The sequence below is a fragment of the Podarcis melisellensis genome, assembly GCF_964234715.1.
Source record: "Podarcis melisellensis genome assembly, chromosome: 10".
Taxonomy (NCBI): domain Eukaryota; kingdom Metazoa; phylum Chordata; class Lepidosauria; order Squamata; family Lacertidae; genus Podarcis; species Podarcis melisellensis.
The window spans coordinates 1,341,452-1,358,919 of record NC_138542.1 but is presented as its reverse complement, the minus strand read 5'-3'; the positions used below and the strand labels follow the sequence as shown (position 1 = coordinate 1,358,919).

General features: G+C 46.2%; 1 protein-coding gene across 9 annotated transcripts in view; it reads right to left on the bottom strand.

The window, feature by feature from the left end:
* Positions 1–17,468, bottom strand: part of LMNTD1 (lamin tail domain containing 1) — a 221,634-nt gene that overhangs the window by 75,123 nt on the left and 129,043 nt on the right. For all 9 annotated transcript variants that reach the window (XR_014172309.1, XR_014172310.1, XM_081927748.1 and 6 more), the window contains exons 8-10: positions 17,047–17,252; positions 14,729–14,901; positions 5,212–5,300 (exon numbers count right to left, since the gene is read on the bottom strand). Coding sequence is in view for 7 of the 9 variants with exons in the window: in XM_081927748.1 (XP_081783874.1) it covers positions 5,212–5,300; positions 14,729–14,901; positions 17,047–17,252 (468 nt within the window). In the remaining 2 variants the exon portion in view is untranslated. The remainder of the gene's footprint in view (positions 1–5,211; positions 5,301–14,728; positions 14,902–17,046; positions 17,253–17,468) is intronic.

Sequence of the window (17,468 nt, the reverse complement as noted above, 5' to 3'; positions counted from 1 at the left end):
TACCTTAAACACTAAGAATAATTGCACTCCTAGTTCAACACAAAACTAAAAAATGAGGACTGTACTATGAAAAGCCAGTGTGATGTAGTGTGTTTTCTGGACACAGCATCCTTGTTGTTGTTGTTTAGTCGTTTAGTCATGTCCGACTCTTCGTGACCCCATGGACCAGAGAACGCCAGGCACCTCTGTCCTCTACTGCCTCCCGCAGTTTGGTCAAACTCATGCTGGTAGCCTCGAAAACACTATCCAACCATCTCGTCCTCTGTCGCCCCCTTCTCCTTGTGCCCTCCATCTTTCCCAACATCAGGGTCTTCTCCAGGGAGTCTTCTCTTCTCATGAGGTGGCCAAAGTACTGGAGCCTCAGCTTCACAATCTGTCCTTCCAGTGAGCACTCAGGGTTGATTTCCTTCAGTATGGAGAGGTTTGATCTTCTTGCAGTCCATGGGACTCTCAAGAGTCTCCTCCAGCACCATAATTCAAAAGCATCAATTCTTCGGCGATCAACCTTCTTTATGGTCCAGCTCTCACTTCCATACATCACTACTGGGAAAACCATAGCTTTAACTATACGAACCTTTGTTGGCAAGGTGATGTCTCTACTTCTCAAGATGCTGTCTAGGCCTGTCATTGCCCTTCTCCCAAGAAGCAGGCGTCTTTTAATTTCGTGGCTGCTGTCACCATCTGCAGTGATCATTGAGCCCAAGAAAGTAAAATCTCTCACTACCTCCATTTCTTCCCCTTCTATTTGCCAGGAGGTGATGGGACCAGTGGCCATGATCTTCGTTTTTTTGATGTTGAGCTTCAGACCATATTTTGCGCTCTCCTCTTTCACCCTCATTAAAAGGTTCTTTAATTCCTCCTCACTTTCTGCCATCAAGGTTGTGTCATCTGCATATCTGAGGTTGTTGATATTTTTTCCGGCAATCTTAATTCCGGCTAGGGATTCATCCAGCCCAGCCTTTCGCATGATGAATTCTGCATATAAGTTAAATAAGCAGGGAGACAAAATACAGCCTTGTCGTACTCCTTTCCCAATTTTGAACCAATCAGTTGTTCCATATCCAGTTCTAACTGTAGCTTCTTGTCCCACATAGAGATTTCTCAGGAGACAGATGAGGTGATCTGGCACTCCCATTTCTTTAAGAACTTGCCATAGTTTGCCGTGGTCGACACAGTCAAAGGCTTTTGCATAGTCAATGAAGCAGAAGTAGATGTCTTTCTGGAACTCTCTAGCTTTCTCCATAATCCAGCGCATGTTTGCAATTTGGTCTCTGGTTCCTCTGCCTCTTCTAAATCCAGCTTGCACTTCTGGGAGTTCTCGGTCCACATACTGCTTGAGCCTTCCTTGTAGAATTTTAAGCATAACCTTGCCAGCGTGTGAAATGAGTGCAATTGTGCGGTAGTTGGAGCATTCTTTGGCACTGCCCTTCTTTGGGATTGGGATGTAGACTGATCTTCTCCAATCTTCTGGCCACTGCTGAGTTTTCCAAACTTGCTGGCATATTGAGTGTAGCACCTTAACAGCATCATCTTTTAAAATTTTAAATAGTTCAGCTGGAATACCGTCACTTCCACTGGCCTTGTTATTTGCAGTGCTTTCTAAGGCCCATTTGACTTCACTCTCCAGGATGTCTGGCTCAAGGTCAGCAACCACACTACCTGGGGTATACGGGACATCCATTTCTTTCTGGTATAATTCCTCTGTGTATTCTTGCCACCTCTTCTTGATGTCTTCTGCTTCTGTTAGGTCCTTTCCACTTTTGTCCTTTATTATGGAAATCTTTGTACGAAATGTTCCTTTCATATCTCCAATTTTCTTGAACAGATCTCTGGTTCTTCCCATTCTATTGCTTTCCTCTATTTCTTTGCATTGCTCGTTTAAGAAGGTCTTCTTGTCTCTCCTTGCTATTCTTTGGAAATCTGCATTCAATTTCCTGTATCTTTCACCATCTCCCTCGCATTTTGCTTGCCTTCTCTCCCCCGCTATTTGTAAGGCCTCATTGGACAGCCACTTTGCTTTCTTGCATTTCCTTTTCATTGGGATGGTTTTCGTTGCTGCCTCCTGTATAATGTTACAAGCCTCCATCCATAGTTCTTCAGGCACTCTGTCCACCAAATCTAAATCCTTAAACCTGTTCCTCACTTCCACTGTGTATTCATAAGGGATTTGACTTAGATTGTATCTTACCGGCCCAGTGGTTTTTCCTACTTTCTTCAGTTTAAGCTTGAATTTTGCTATAAGAAGCTGATGATCTGAGCCACAGTCAGCTCCAGGTCTTGTTTTTGCTGACTGTATAGAGCTTCTCCATCTTTGGCTGCAGAGAATATAATCAATCTGATTTCGATGCTGCCCATCTGGTGATGTCCATGTGTAGAGTCGTCTCTTGTGTTGTTGGAAAAGCGTGTTTGTGATGACCAGCTTGTTCTCTTGACAGAACTCTATTAGCCTTTGCCCTGCTTCGTTTTGATCTCCAAGGCCAAACTTGCCAGTTGTTCCTTTTATCTCTTGACTCCCTACTTTAGCATTCCAATCCCCTATGATGAGAAGAACATCCTTCTTTGGTGTCACTTCTATAAGGTGTTGTAAGTCTTCATAGAATTGGTCAATTTCAGTTTCTTCAGCACCAGTAGTTGATGCATAAACTTGGATTACTGTGATGTTAAAAGGTCTGCCTTGGATTCGTATCGAGATCATTCTATCATTTTTGAGATTGCATCCCAGTACAGCCTTCGCCACTCTTTTGTTGACTATGAGGGCCACTCCATTTCTTTTACGGGTTTCTTGCCCACAGTAGTAGATATGATGGTCATCCGAACTGAATTCACCCATTCCCGTCCATTTTAGTTCACTGATGCCCAGGATGTCAATATTTATTCTTGCCATCTCATTTTTGACCACCTCCAACTTACCCAGGTTCATGGTTCTTACATTCCAGGTTCCTATGCAATATTTTTCTTTACAGCATTGGACTTTCCTTTCGCTTCCAGGCATATCCGCAACTGAGCGTCCTTTCGGCTTTGGCCCAGCCGCTTCATCAGCTCTGGATCTACTTGTACTTGCCCTCCGCTCTTCCCCAGTAGCATGTTGGACGCCTTCCGACCTGAGGGGCTCATCTTCCAGCGTCATAACTTTTATATGCCTGTTGTCTTTGTCCATGGAGTTTTCTTGGCAGGGATACTGGAGTGGCTTGCCGGTTCCTCCTCCAGGTGGATCACGTTTGGTCAAAACTCTCCACTATGACCTGTTCATCTTGGGTGCCCTGCTCGGTATAGTTCATAGCTTCTCTGAGTTCTTCAAGCCCCTTCGCCACGGCAAGGCAGTGATCCATGAAGGGCATCCTTAGACCAGCCATAATCTCTCAGGTAAGGCTGTTGTGAAGATTAGATAACCCCACCCTTACTGCTCTAAGCACCATGTGCCCCAACGAAATACCCACAGGAAACCAGAGATGTAGACTGCACAGCTGCTGCCAGCCACTCACTAGCAGGCATGGAAAGCAAGAGGGTACCAGCACAGGAACACATCTGGACTATGGGGTCCATAGTGCTGAACAGGGCAACTGAACCCTGAAATGCTAGATGTGTGAATGTGCCCATTGCCAGCTACACCAAATATTTCTAAGGAATCCCATTGGTTTGTAATCCATTATTATTATGTTAGCTCCTTAAAGACTAACACAGCTTTTGTGGGATAAGCTTTTGTAGGAATAGGCTCACTTTGTTAGATGCATCAGATGGTCTGGTACACAGGCATGCCTTTCCACTTTGTGGAATTGCATAGAGACTACACAACTGGGGTTGGCTATAAATTCAGAGTTTCTTTAGAGCAGTGTTTCTCAACCTATTTCTGACTTTCCCCTTCCAAACATGTTTTCTTCCTGTCATCCCCTGTCCTACTGGTAGAAGGGTAGATATTTAAATGTGGGGTTTTTTTTGTAAATAGGACAATTTAATTCATACCGGTAATTTTTATAATTTATACAAAAGATAGTTACATAAAAAATTATACTTTAAGTACTTCTCGATCAATGTGACCCTTGTGGTTGATGACCAGAAACAAGCTCTTTTATATCTAGTTCTATTGCTGTGAGAGATAACCACACCATGCACCTTGCTGTAAGGGATAACTGCACCCATGGACTTGCCCGTGACAAACGAGATGCTTGGTGCACGCAGCGGAGGAGTGCGGAAGTGGGAGAGAGAAGGAAGCGGAAGCGACGCTGACACAGAGTGTGCGTGGTGCTCCATCCACTGGGAAGCATAGTCACTTCTCTGTTCACTCTGCTTCTCTGTTTTTTTATTTTCTTCATTTCTTTTCTGTTTTATTTTCTCAGTCACTTCTGTTTCCTTCACTTCTCACTTCCCTCTGTGGCCCCATGTCTCATGCTATGCGCTCTCCCCCCCCATTTACACGATTATCACCTGCGGCCCCCTTGGAATATCCTGGGGGCCCCCAAGGGGTAATTTGGCCCCCGGTTGAGAGATGCTGTGTTTGAGTTTATGTTGTAGGAAAAGATCTGCTTGATGATTAAAAAGTGAGACGATGTTTCTCCACACACAGGTATATTGAATCAGAGACTTGCTGCACCATTTTGCCTTCACTCAAAACTTGCTCACTGCTCTTCTCATTCGGACCCTGTCCTTTCTTGGCATGCTGCCCTTCACTAGCTTCCCAGCTCCCTTTGCATCCAACACATACTTGTCCTTAGCTTTAAAGCTCTCTGTGGCAGATGCCATTTTTTCTGTCTCCATAGCCTTATACGTCTCAAATCTTCTCCTTTAGCTCCACAGCCCCCCTCTCCCCAAAGATGTCTTGCTCCCTTGAACAGCTCCATCCATTCATTCTCTGATGCTCAGAACTCACTCCTAAAACACCTGCGTGCTGCCGCATTTCTCTTTCTTCAAACTCAAATAAAAACTCATTTTTATCAATAAAAAAGCCTTAGGCTCATGACTTTTAGTCTTTCACGTGACAAATGAAATCAATCCAAAGTATGTAAGTGAAAAAGCATTTGTTCACCTCTTGTTACCTTTGTCTTTCCCATTCTTCCTCTCCGCTGATTTGCTACTTGTTTTCCACTCCCCTCCCTCATCTACACACCCTCGTTTTATATTGTGTAAGCTCCTTGAGGCAGTGAACTGATTTTGTCTTTTTTTGTTGCCATGCACTCTAAATTTGTAATAACAATCAAACATGTCATGGTTACTTACTCCTGCTGAACGAGTTGGTCTTATTCTGTTTTTCCTGTTACTGTCTTCTCCTGGCTTTATGCTATGACTGCTTCCTGGGCAGAGAAGGCCTGTGGAGAGAAAACAAAAGCAAACTTATGTGCACTACTTTTAAAAGAAAAAGAAATGGGGGGGGGGAGGGAGATACTGCCTTTTCACTAACATTATAGCAGATCTTTAAATATATATATTTTAAATAAAATTCCAACTCCTTAGGATTTAAAACTTGTTACTAATGTGTACATCTATTCAAAGGTCCTAATGCCTCAAAAGTATATTTCTGATCTTTAAAACAGAATAAAATTTTATTCTGGTTCCTTTAAAGACTGTTATAAATCTTTTAACGTTTAGCAAACAAGTCTGCAACAGAAACTATATTTAAGCACATTTATTTCCCAATAGGCTGAAGATAACCATTTTCATCTTCCTGAGTAAGAGCAGTAAGAGCTGTTGGACAGTGGAATTTGCTGCCCAGGAGTGTGGTGGAGTCTCCTTCTTTGGAGGTCTTTAAGCAGAGGCTTGACAACCATATGTCAGGAGTGCTCTGATGGTATTTCCTCTTTGGCAGGGGGTTGGACTCGATGGCCCTTGTGGTCTCTTCCAACTCTAGGATTCTAGGATTCACTTTCATTTCCACCTGCCTCTCCCTGTTGTGACAGTTGGGTCTATGGATGTGTCCAGAGTATCCTCTAATCCTGTTTTGTTAGATGAATGAATTTTGAGTAATGTAGACAGGTTTGCAAGCAATTTACCCTAATGTAATGCATTTCTATACATTATTTTCACCAATATATTCATTTCATGCACATTTCCCCCTAATATATGTATTTTTGTAAACACTGGTTGGCTGGAGAACTGCATCGCATAATTTGGATAAGTGAGAATTTTGAAAGATAGCTGTGTTTCAGTTCTTATTTTGTTTTGGAAACTGCAAATTTGATAAATCTGGTTTTAAATAAGAACAGAATCAAATTTCTCCCTCATCCCTATCTCTGAAACCGAGGGCTTGAGCAAATGGTTGCCATTCAATTCCAGGTACTCTTGGAAGAGGCTGCTTATCTCAGTTCAGGCCTGGGTTTAAACTTTTTCGTGTAGAAACTGCCTTGGTAGATAACCTATGCTGGGATAAGAACCGGGGAGTTCAATATCAATGAGATAACAAAAATGCAACTGGCAATAATTTAATTAGCGCTTAAAAGTGAATGTGCCATGGATTGCTGTCTCCGTAGTTCTGAATAGCTATGATCTGTACATATAGTCTTAGCACCTGCTTTGTGGTGTCCATAGGTTTCAGTACAAACTAAACAGACAAATTCTCTTAAATAAAGCCATTAATCATTGTTTTCTTGGACTCCAAGTTACACAATGTGGCTATAAAACTGCTGGTAAATATAGTAGGTATGCAGAGAAAATGCAGTATCTTAATAGCCACATATTTCAAAATCACCGATCTGCCAAGTGATCATTAATAGCTGTCAGGGAACTGCCATCGGAAGAACCGGAGGTGCAAAGGCTCATTGAGGTTGAGAGAGAAGTAGCAGCGGAAGAGGGAACCAGTAGAGGGCGAGCAAGAACTCCAAGGGAAAGTGAGTCGGAGGGATGGCTCAGAGACGCTTCCAGCGAAAACAGTGGGGAGGTCTCAGGACCTCCTATAGGGACACCCACTCCTCGCTGGAAACTGTCACGCCGAGAGTCCAGAAGACGTGTTTCCGTTAAAGAGCTTTTATGTTGGAAACGATTCCGAAAGCAACCACTTTCGGATTCTACTAGCGATTGACGCAGCCATGCCGGAGGGGCTCCGTCACAGGCAGAGGTTTGAAAACCTGATCAAACTCTGAGGGACTTGCATTTTACGCACAAGCAGCTCATCATCCCATCACAGCAATCCGAAAGTCTCCGAAAGCCAGCTTGTGCAGGGAGAGGCATCATGAGCAACCCAGCCGGAACCGGAGGAGCAGGAGCAGCTGGAGGGGGTCCAAGCCTGGAAGAAAGGTACAGGGCGTTGGAGATCCAGCTGGCGCTGCAAACGGCGAGGCTTGAGGAGAGGAGGGCTCAGGATGCAGAAAAGGGAAAGGAGAAAACCACCCCGCTCGCCAGAAAGGTGCCAGGATTGGTGCAGAAATTCGGGGGGGATCCCAGGAACTATCATGCCTTTAGAACAGAGATGCAATACGCTCTCAACCTGCAGTTTGATGACTTCCCCGACGAGGAATCGCGAGTGGCTTTTGTAATTGGCCATCTCGAATCGGGGGCGAAGGACTGGGTTAGACCCCTGATGGCAGCGAATAATGAGATCCTAAAGGACACGAGGAAGTTTTTTCGTGCCATGGACCTGATGTTTTCCAGCGACATTGAGCAGGGGGTGGTGCGAAGGCAGTTAATGGCTTGCCAGCAGGGAAGCCGATCTGTCCGTGAGTACTGGACTGAGTTTACTATGCTGATTCATAAATTGGGGTGGGACCTATCGGCGGAACCCATCCAGATGCTTTTCGAAGAGGGGCTTTCTTCGGCTGTCAAAGATGAACTTTCCCGGGGGCCCAGGGCGGAGTCTATGGATCAGCTGACCAAATCTGCGCTGTCCATAGGAGCGCGCCAGGAGGCGAGGGCTTTGGAAAAGCGGGAAGGGAAAGGAGACCGTTGGAGGGAGCTCCGCATTCCAGACATTCCAGAGCCACCTTTCCCGCTGGCAGAGCCGATGGAAGTTGGAACAGCGCGGGCGCGCGCAGTTTCAAATCCCAGTGAAGGGCGGAAGAAGGAGGGAAAGAGCGCCAAGAGATGTTATCTCTGCCAACAGCCAGGGCACTTTGCCAGAGTCTGCCCACAAAGAAAGGAATGGCAAGGGATGGCAGGAGCTGTTGGGGAAAAGGAAGAGGAAAGCAAGGAGCAAGTAAAAGCCAACGCCTGGCTGCCACCGTCGGGGCACAGCAGCCAGGCCAAAGAGCAGTGAAAGTGCCCACGCCGGAACCTCCCAGACCTGCTTTAGTGATAGAGGTGTTACTAGAACTGCCAAACGGACACCCACTAAAAATCAAGGCGCTTTTGGATTCAGGCAGCTCCTGTAATTTCATGAGTAAGGAGTTTGCAGCTGAGCACCAGATACAGACCATCCCTTTAAGTAACCCCTTGCAGGTGACTACGATTGACGGCAGAGAGCTGTTGGGGGGAGAAGTTAGCCAACAGACTGTCCCGATGATAATGAGGGTGGCAAGGCACACCGAACGGATAGCGTTTAATGTGGCCACCTTGGGAGGAGCTCCCATCATTTTGGGGATGAGCTGGCTGGCGCTACACGATCCGCTAGTGGGCTGGCATCAGAGGGTGGTCTCCTTTGGGTCAGCGCATTGCCTAGAACACTGCAAGGAGGGGAAGGTTCCGGGAGGAGCCAGAGTCACCCTAGCCGGGATGGAAGTAATGGACAAAGGGAAGGTGCCCCCGCAATACGCAGATCTGAGCAACGTATTCAGCGAAAGGGAAGCAGACAAACTGCCACTGCATAGACCCTTTGACTGTCAAATCAACCTACTCCCTGGGGCCCAACTCCCAGTGGGCAAGCTGTACGCCATGTCAGACAGGGAGATGCAGGAGCTGAGGGAGTTCATTGACAAAAACCTGAAGCGAGGTTTCATCAGAGAGTCCCGAGCGGTGGGGGGCAGCCCAGTGTTTTTTGTGGACAAAAAAAACACAGATAAGCCGAGACTTGTGTGTGACTTTAGGGCCCTGAATGCAGTGTCGGAACCCCTGGCTTTCCCTATGCCCCGAATTGATGACATTTTGACCAGGGTAAGGAAGGGAAAGATTTTTACAAAGCTGGACCTGCGGGGGGCGTACAATCTGATACGCATAAGGAAGGGGGATGAATGGAAGACCACCATGTTCACCCCTTTGGGAGCCTTTGAATACCTCGTTATGCCCTTCGGTCTACAAGGAGGCTCCGCGTGCTTTCAAGCTTTTATTAACCACGTTCTGGGACCTTTGCTCTACAAGAATTGTGTGGCCTTTTTAGACGACGTGTTGGTGTATTCGGAAGATGAGGAGCAGCATGTGAGGGACGTTCGAGAAGTGTTGGGCAGGCTGCAAGCCAACCAGCTGTGGGTGAAACTGGAGAAGTGCCAGTTTCATACCAAGGAGGTGGAATTCCTGGGGTACCGCTTGTCAGACAAGGGATTGGCCATGGATCCAGGCAAGGTCCAAGCGGTACTGGAATGGAAGACACCGAAGACCAAGAAGGATGTGCAAAGATTCTTGGGGTTTGGGAACTTTTATCGGAAGTTCATCAAGAACTTTGCCCACTTGACGGCGCCCATCACCGACTGCCTCAGCAGCAAGAAGAAATTTGTTTGGACGGCAGAGGCGGAGCGAGCATTTGAAGAACTGAAAAGGGCTTTCGCCTCGGAAGAACAACTTCTGCATGTGGATTTACGAAAACCCATGAGAGTGGAAACCGATGCATCCGACCGGGCGGTAGGGGCGGTACTTCTTCAACCGGGGAGGAGTACGTCGGAGTGGAGACCGTGTGCCTTCTTCTCGCGGAAGCTGAATAAATCCGAGAGGAACTACACGGTGTATGACAGGGAACTACTTGCCATTCACGAAGCGTTCCGGAGGTGGAGACATTTATTAATTGGGGCACAACACAAGGTGCAAGTGTGCACCGACCACAAGAATTTAGAGTATTGGAGAACAGCTCGAGTGCTCAACCAACGACAAGTGAGATGGGCACAGGAATTCTCCAAATTCCACTTTGAAATTTGTTATGTGCCAGGCCCAGAAAACGTCAGGGCGGACGCGCTCTCACGCAAACCAGAGTATTGGGAGGGGGAGGGGGCGATCGAAGAGAGACATGTCATCCCTGAGGACCGCTGGGTGTGTGGGGCGGCGCTGGTGGGGCAACGAGAACTGGTAGAGGAAACGGAAAATGATGAATATGCCCAGGATAAGCTCAGAGGTCTCAGGGGGGAGGGCGAGAGCCCCGGAGGTTTTGAGGAAAGAAATGGGGCATTGTATTACAAAGGGGCACTGTATATACCCGAAGGTGAATTGAGGGGGAGAGTACTCAAGCAGTTGCACGATAGCCCCACGGCGGGACATTTTGGGCAACACAAGACCATGTGGTTGGTTACCAGGGAATTTTGGTGGCCCAAGGTGAGGGAAGATGTAAGGGAGTATGTAAGAGGGTGTGACCAATGTCAGCGAGCCAAAGGGGAAAGAAGGGCGCCGGCAGGGTTATTAGAACCATTACCCACACCAGAACGGCCTTGGGAAGCGGTATCAATAGATTTTATGACGGATCTGCCGAAGTCCAAGGGGAAAACAGCCATCATGGTAGTAGTAGACCTGTTAACTAAGATGTGCCACTTTGTAGCATGCTCACATGCAGTCACAGCGGAAGAAACAGTGAAGTTGTTTGTAGAACACATCTTTAGGTTGCACGGGGCTCCCTTGAGGGTGATCTCAGACCGCGGCAAACAATTTACTTCCAGGTTCTGGAGGAAGCTCATGAGCTTGCTGCACGTGGAAGTCAATTTTTCAACTGCCCGGCATCCTGAAACCAACGGGCAGGCGGAAAGAGCAAATGGCATTCTTCAACAATATCTGAGGTGTTATGTCAATGACAGAGAGAACGATTGGGTCGAAAAGTTGGCGCTGGCAGAATTTGCCTACAATAATGCGGAGAATGTGTCCACAGGGATGAGCCCCTTTTTGGCTAATTACGGGTGTCACCCCAGGGCATTTCCAGGGGAAGGAGGGGACAGATGGAGCGTCCCAGCGGCTGAACATTTTGTAGAAGAGATGGAAGCGATCCATCATCAGCTCCAGCTCAACTTAGAAAGGGCCAAGGCACAATATAAGAAGCAGGCAGACAAGAACAGAAGGGAAGGTGAAACCATAAGGGTGGGGGATCAAGTGTGGCTGTCAACCCAAGGGTTGCCGTTCAAAGGGGGTTGTAAGAAATTGAGGCCCAGAAGATTGGGACCCTTTGAGGTCATTCAGCAGGTCAACCCGGTGGCTTTCAAACTCCGGTTACCCAACCACATGAAATTGCACCCAGTGTTCCACAGGTCGTTACTGTCACCATACAGGGGGGGACGTGAAGGGGAGCACGTCAGGGGACCAGCCTTGGAAGAGAGGGAACGCCGTAACCATGTAGCGGAAATCCTCGATTCCAGGTGGAAGGGAAATCAGGTGGAGTATTTGGTGGCGTGGGAAGGGGAACCGGAGTCAGAAAACACCTGGGTGACTGCAGAGGAAGTCAATGACGAGGTTTTAATAGAAACGTTCCACCAAAGATTCCCGAGGAAACCTCAGCCGGTAGCAAGGTTTAGGAGGGAGTATTTCGGCACCACCGACGAGGAAGAGGAACTGGAAGGGTTCGCGGAGTCGGAGTTGGAAGAGGGAGTGGACTCCGATGACGAAGAGTACCGAGAGACCAGGGACAGCAACAAGTGCAGGGAAGTGTTCGAGACTTCGGAAGATGAGGGAGGTTCTTTCAGGGGTTTTACCTCCTCACCGCCCGTAGGGGAGGAGACGGGAGGGGGTGAAGGGGGCCCTGGAGGGGAGGTGGATGTCAGGGAACTGCCATCCAAAGAACCGGAGGTGCAAAGGCTCATTGAGGTTGAGAGAGAAGTAGCAGCGGAAGAGGGAACCAGTAGAGGGCGAGCAAGAACTCCAAGGGAAAGTGAGTCGGAGGGATGGCTCAGAGACGCTTCCAGCGAAAACAGTGGGGAGGTCTCAGGACCTCCTATAGGGACACCCACTCCTCGCCGGAAACTGTCACGCCGAGAGTCCAGAAGACGTGTTTCCGTTAAAGAGCTTTTATGTTGGAAACGATTCCGAAAGCAACCACTTTCGGATTCTACTAGCGATTGACGCAGCCATGCCGGAGGGGCTCCGTCACAGGCAGAGGTTTGAAAACCTGATCAAACTCTGAGGGACTTGCATTTTACGCACAAGCAGCTCATCATCCCATCACAATAGCCATAATGCATTTCAAACAATAGTGAATTATTTGCACTGAAATAAAAGAATAATAATGATTGTATTTGTCTATTTGTTCTCCACAGAAGGAAAAATACATTTTGTTATGGGTTTCTATGAAGACTTGCCAGAAAAAAGAATCACTACAGCTTCCAATACACAGTGAAACAATTTTGTAACATCCTTGTTATTAGTTCATAATGTGGATTAAAAACAAAACTAAGTTAAGCACTTTTAGGCAACATTAGCTCTCAGTAGGAAAGAATGGGGTGCAATGTTAAATACAAAATAGCAAATTTAAGTACTTAAATCATTTTACAGCACCTACATTATCACAGTAAACATTACAATAAATTTGTACAGTGGGTCCAGGGGCGATCGACTCTGAAATGGATCAAGTGTCAGGGGCCCTGAGGAGACTTTAGTCCAAATTGCTTAAAGGTTCTAGGTCTAGTAGACCCAATTTGAGTCGTGTGACTCAAATTTATTATTTTTTTGTTGCATGTTTTTTAACAATCCCAGCACAGAAAGGTGTGGTGATCTGCCATGGAACAGCCCCATTGAAGAAGACAGCAGTGGTTAACCAGACTTTGCTGCTGGTTGTGAAGGGCCCCCCATGACTGTTCAAGCTTCAGAGCCCCCAAAATGTAGGCCCACCACTGGATGGGTCAGCATTATTATGCAATTGTGCTGAGAGAGAGTAGTTTGCCTAAGGCTATCTTGTGAAGTCATAATAGCCGAGGCAAGATTTTAAGTAGTTTCTTCCAGTTCTCACTATAACAGGTAGGGAGTGCTGAACTCTCTCTCCACCTGATGCTTTCTGCTACAACTTGTCATCCCAGGTGATTCCTCCTCAGCTGAGTTCGATTCTGTCCTCAGGACTAGTTGAGGAAAATGTCTGGGTCAGAGGTTAGGGGGTTGGGGGGGAGAGCAAAGGAAGAGATTAAAACCTCTGCACTCACAGCCTTTCTACCCAAAATCCCACTGGAAGCATTTGAAAGGAGTCCAGATCTGCTGCTGACACCTGTAGTTCCACCCTGAAATAAGGCAAGAGATGCAATAGGCCTAGGTCAGGGGTCAGCAGACCTTTTCAGCAGGGGGCCGGTTCACTGTCCCTCAGACCTTGTGGGGAGCCAGACTACCGGACTATATATTTTTTGGAGGGGAGAACGAATTGCTATGCCCCACAAATAACCCAGAGATGCATTTTAAATAAAAGGGCACATTCTACTCATGTAAAAACATGCTGATTCCTGGACCGTCCGCGGGTCGGATTGAGAAGACAATTGGGCCGGATCCGGCCCCCGGGCCTTAGTTTGCCTACCCACGGTGTAGCTTAATGCTGAAACAAACAGCTGCTTAGTGACAGAAGACAAGCTTTACACAATGCTACCAAAAAAGCATCTTGTGAATTCTCCTAGATATCTGGATACCACACCTTTACCCAGGTCTTTTTTTCCAACTGGAACTTGCTGGACCTCAGTTCCGGCACATCTCTGGTGGACACCATTGCCATTGTAAGAGAACAAGGGAGGCATTTGTGGTGAGTTCCGGTGCCTCTTTTTCTAGAAACATGGCACAGCCTTTGCCATATCTTAGAAATGAAGCATGGATTAACATGTTGTGGCTATCATAACACACACACCAGAAAACCCTTTTTGCTCCTTCTTCAGCTGCTGCTCTGCAAGCTCTGATAAGCTCCTCCCACAGCTAATCACCTACCTCAACAGAAACCCTGTTTCTGTTGTAATGAGTATGGTGTGCACTATTAGAATAGTGTGTGTTTTGAGCATTTACAATATGGGTTCTCTATACCAAATGTGTTTAATTCTCCCCTTGAAATCAGTGAAATTTAAGTGAAAAGTATATAATTTTGGCAATGAGAGCTCTGCAGTTGAATGGCTGTGGAGTGGAGCGGAATGGCTGGTGAATGAGGCTGGATGAATGATTGTATGGGTGTCATGCTGTTTGAATTTTATAGTATATTCCATTGTAATTTTCTCTGATTTTCTCTATATTATGTCTATGTATATAGATTATGTATTTTTTACCTGGTGCTATTGTACTTATTTGTACCAAAACTAACCCTCCCTCATTTCTGGCACAGACATCTAACTAAATCTAAAATAGCTATGCAGCATGCCTTTTCTTAATATAACCACTCCTTCTGACATGTGTCCCTGGGGACATTGAAACCTTTTCCTTCTGTGTGTATGTGTGTGTCACCGCTTTGTCTGGTGTTCACAGTATTTGAGCAGCTTCTTTGCACTTGCTTCATTAACATAGCGGGTCTCTCCCAGTGGTGGCTCAGTGTGTCATTTCAGCTTCCAAAAAGAGACACCCCTAACAACAAACATCTTGTACTAACACAATGGATGTGTTAGCAATAAGTATCGGCAAGGCTGATGCAAAAGAAGATCCTACGAGAAATCTTTTGCTCTTGTCACTTTCTCTAAATTCCTTCTGTCAGTATTTAAAAACAAACACACACCACCTTTCATTCTCTAAATGTCCTTTAACTCACCGGTATCTGGATCCTGCTTTACCAGCTGAGTTCTCATTTGTCTGCCCAAGTGGCTCCCCTCAGTGCCCGCCAGGATGTATCTTCCCACAGTGTAATGGGGATGTGTGGGAGAGCTTGGGTTTTGGCACCAAGAACTTTGCACGGGGTACAGGATGGGTGGGATCTTTTCTTCCCTGTAGAAATAGAAGCAAGAGGTTTCACACAGAGTCTTTTATGTGTACTGATGCATGGGGGGGGGGGTGTTGTACACTGCAGTGCCCACTACAAATGACAGGGTTCTCTCTGTACATTCCCATTATCATTTATTTGGTTTAGTATCTCCCTCAGAATTCCAGTTTAACTAAGAGAATTTCCAAAATAAATTTTGGAGCTGCAGAATGTGCAGTTCCCTATAGCTTGACTTTCCCTGGCATCTTTTCCCTCTTCTATGTTTTCAGTGCACACAGGTGCATTGATAAAACACTGCTGAAAAAAATTATTGATGTGATCCTATGTGAGCCCCACCCCCAATGCTATTTACCTAATTACAATTTCTCCCCCTTTAACTATTTTGCCATAGAGGAAAACTCACAGGTAACCATACGATGGCTTGCATGTTTTCTCCTGCAGGTCCCAGAGCAGCTTCACAGGAGCAGTTTTAACTTGGAAAACATTAAGGGAGGAGGGAATAAATCACTCCTCCCTAACAGATGTGATCCAGATCCAATCTGGATTGCTCACAGGTGCTATTACTTCCCTGCCCCTTAAAGTACGATCCTAAATATAAATATTCTGATCTATTTAAATATTTTCAATAACATTAACATAATGTTGGCCTTGGCTCTCTTCATGCATTCCTCTGGACCTCATGTTCTTTGCTATGTTTGCTTCTTTTGTTGTCAGCTGGCATTTATTTCACCAGAGTCTGACCCTTCTATAGCTTCTCTGGCTCACCTCAGGGAGATCTGGACCATGGCACACAAGCTTTCAAGGCTCCTACAATTCCATGTGTTGAGCATTCAGTGTCCTCCAAAATACAACTTTGGAAATGATGTTTTAGTGAACAGACAGCTAAGAATTTACATGCAGAAAGCTTTATCCAGCTAAACTGCTTTAAATTAAAAGACTATCATTCTACCCTGCCAGCAGAATTCCAAAGACTTTGCTCATTAGACTTGTATTGAAATTGCAGGCTTTTGCATTCCAGTCTGCAGTACTACAGTGCAAAAACCAAAAAGATGTGTTAGCTGGTAGGCTTTCCATCCCCTCCCCAATCTCCATGGACTCCTTCCATATTGATTTGTCTGTGCTGAGTAACCTCTACACACTTTCAATGAAAAACTTGCAAAGGTTTATGTGAGGCCTTTTAAAATCTGAAGCCTCCAGAAGGGAAAAAGAAAGGTACTTGGAATTGCTGTTGCCCTGGGCTTGTGAAGGAGGAAGGGTGTGATATAATCTGCTCCAGTGAGGAGCCCAGAAGCACCTTCTGCTGGAACAAGACTATGCACGAATGTCATGAGGGACAGCCACTGGAAGCCTCACAGAAGCCACCCTGAGCTTCCCAAAGAACAGTGAGGAATCCTTATAATAAACAAACCATTTTAATTATTAGCATAGGTGCCAACTCTATGGGACTGAGGACACCCAAGCCCCCCCCTATATTGGGATGGGGCTAAGCCCCCCCTCATCTTGAGGGGCTGGCTGTGGCAGGCCCTGCTGGACCTGACCATGGCTGTGGCGGGTCATGTCTTGTGAGCAGGGCTGCGCCAGAGTGCCGAAGGTCCAGCACTCTGACGTGAGCCTCTGACAAACCCAGAGTGCTAGTGTCACACTCTTGCACAGAGCCGTAGCTGGGTGATCTTGTGCCCCTGGCAGAACTGTCCAGATTGCGCCCCCAGCCACGGCTCTTCTTTCTCCCTCTCCCCCACCCATTCAATTCACCCTCTATTAAAAACCATTTCTTATGAGGTAATAATCAATATTTATATTTATGGGCATATTTAAAGCCAAATTTTGTGCCCCCCCATCACCCACCTCACCACCCCCTAGCTACAGTCCTGCTTTTGCACCACTCTTTTTGAGGCTGTGATCTTTGTTGTACCCAAAAACTAGCAGGTAAGAAAAAGTTGGATAGTATGATATGATATAATATAATATGAAACATTACATAAATAATGCAAATTGATTCAGGTGTAATACCGTAGAATAAATTCTGGTTCATTTGTCCCTGTAAGATTTTGACCAACATTTCCCTGCCAAACGTCAAACATCCTGGGTTGCCATCGGTCATATAATATGAAACATTACATAAATAATGCAAATTGATTCAGGTGTAATACCGTAGAATAAATTCTGGTTCATTTGTCCCTGTAAGATTTTGACCAACATTTCCCTGCCAAACGTCAAACATCCTGGGTTGCCATCGGTCTTTTTGCTGGCGCATGCCAATAATAGGCTGTATTAAATTTCTACAGATTCTGCCACCCTCTTCTCCTTCCTTTGTTTGATTTTGGTTCCAATTGATGGGTGTAAACCAAGCGACAGCCTAGAAGGAGAAGAGTAAAAGCTTAAATTCCTGCACTGCATGTTCAGGCAAACTGTTTCTAGGACTATCAGGCTGCCCAACGTCACATACCTTGAAATCCCCCAAAGGCATCAAGAAACAAGGCAGCCCTTCCCATTCCTATCCAAGGCTGGTCTTGGTTACAGTGGCAAGCAGGAATCAGGGCTGCCCAGCAACCACTGAAGATGGGTGGGCAAC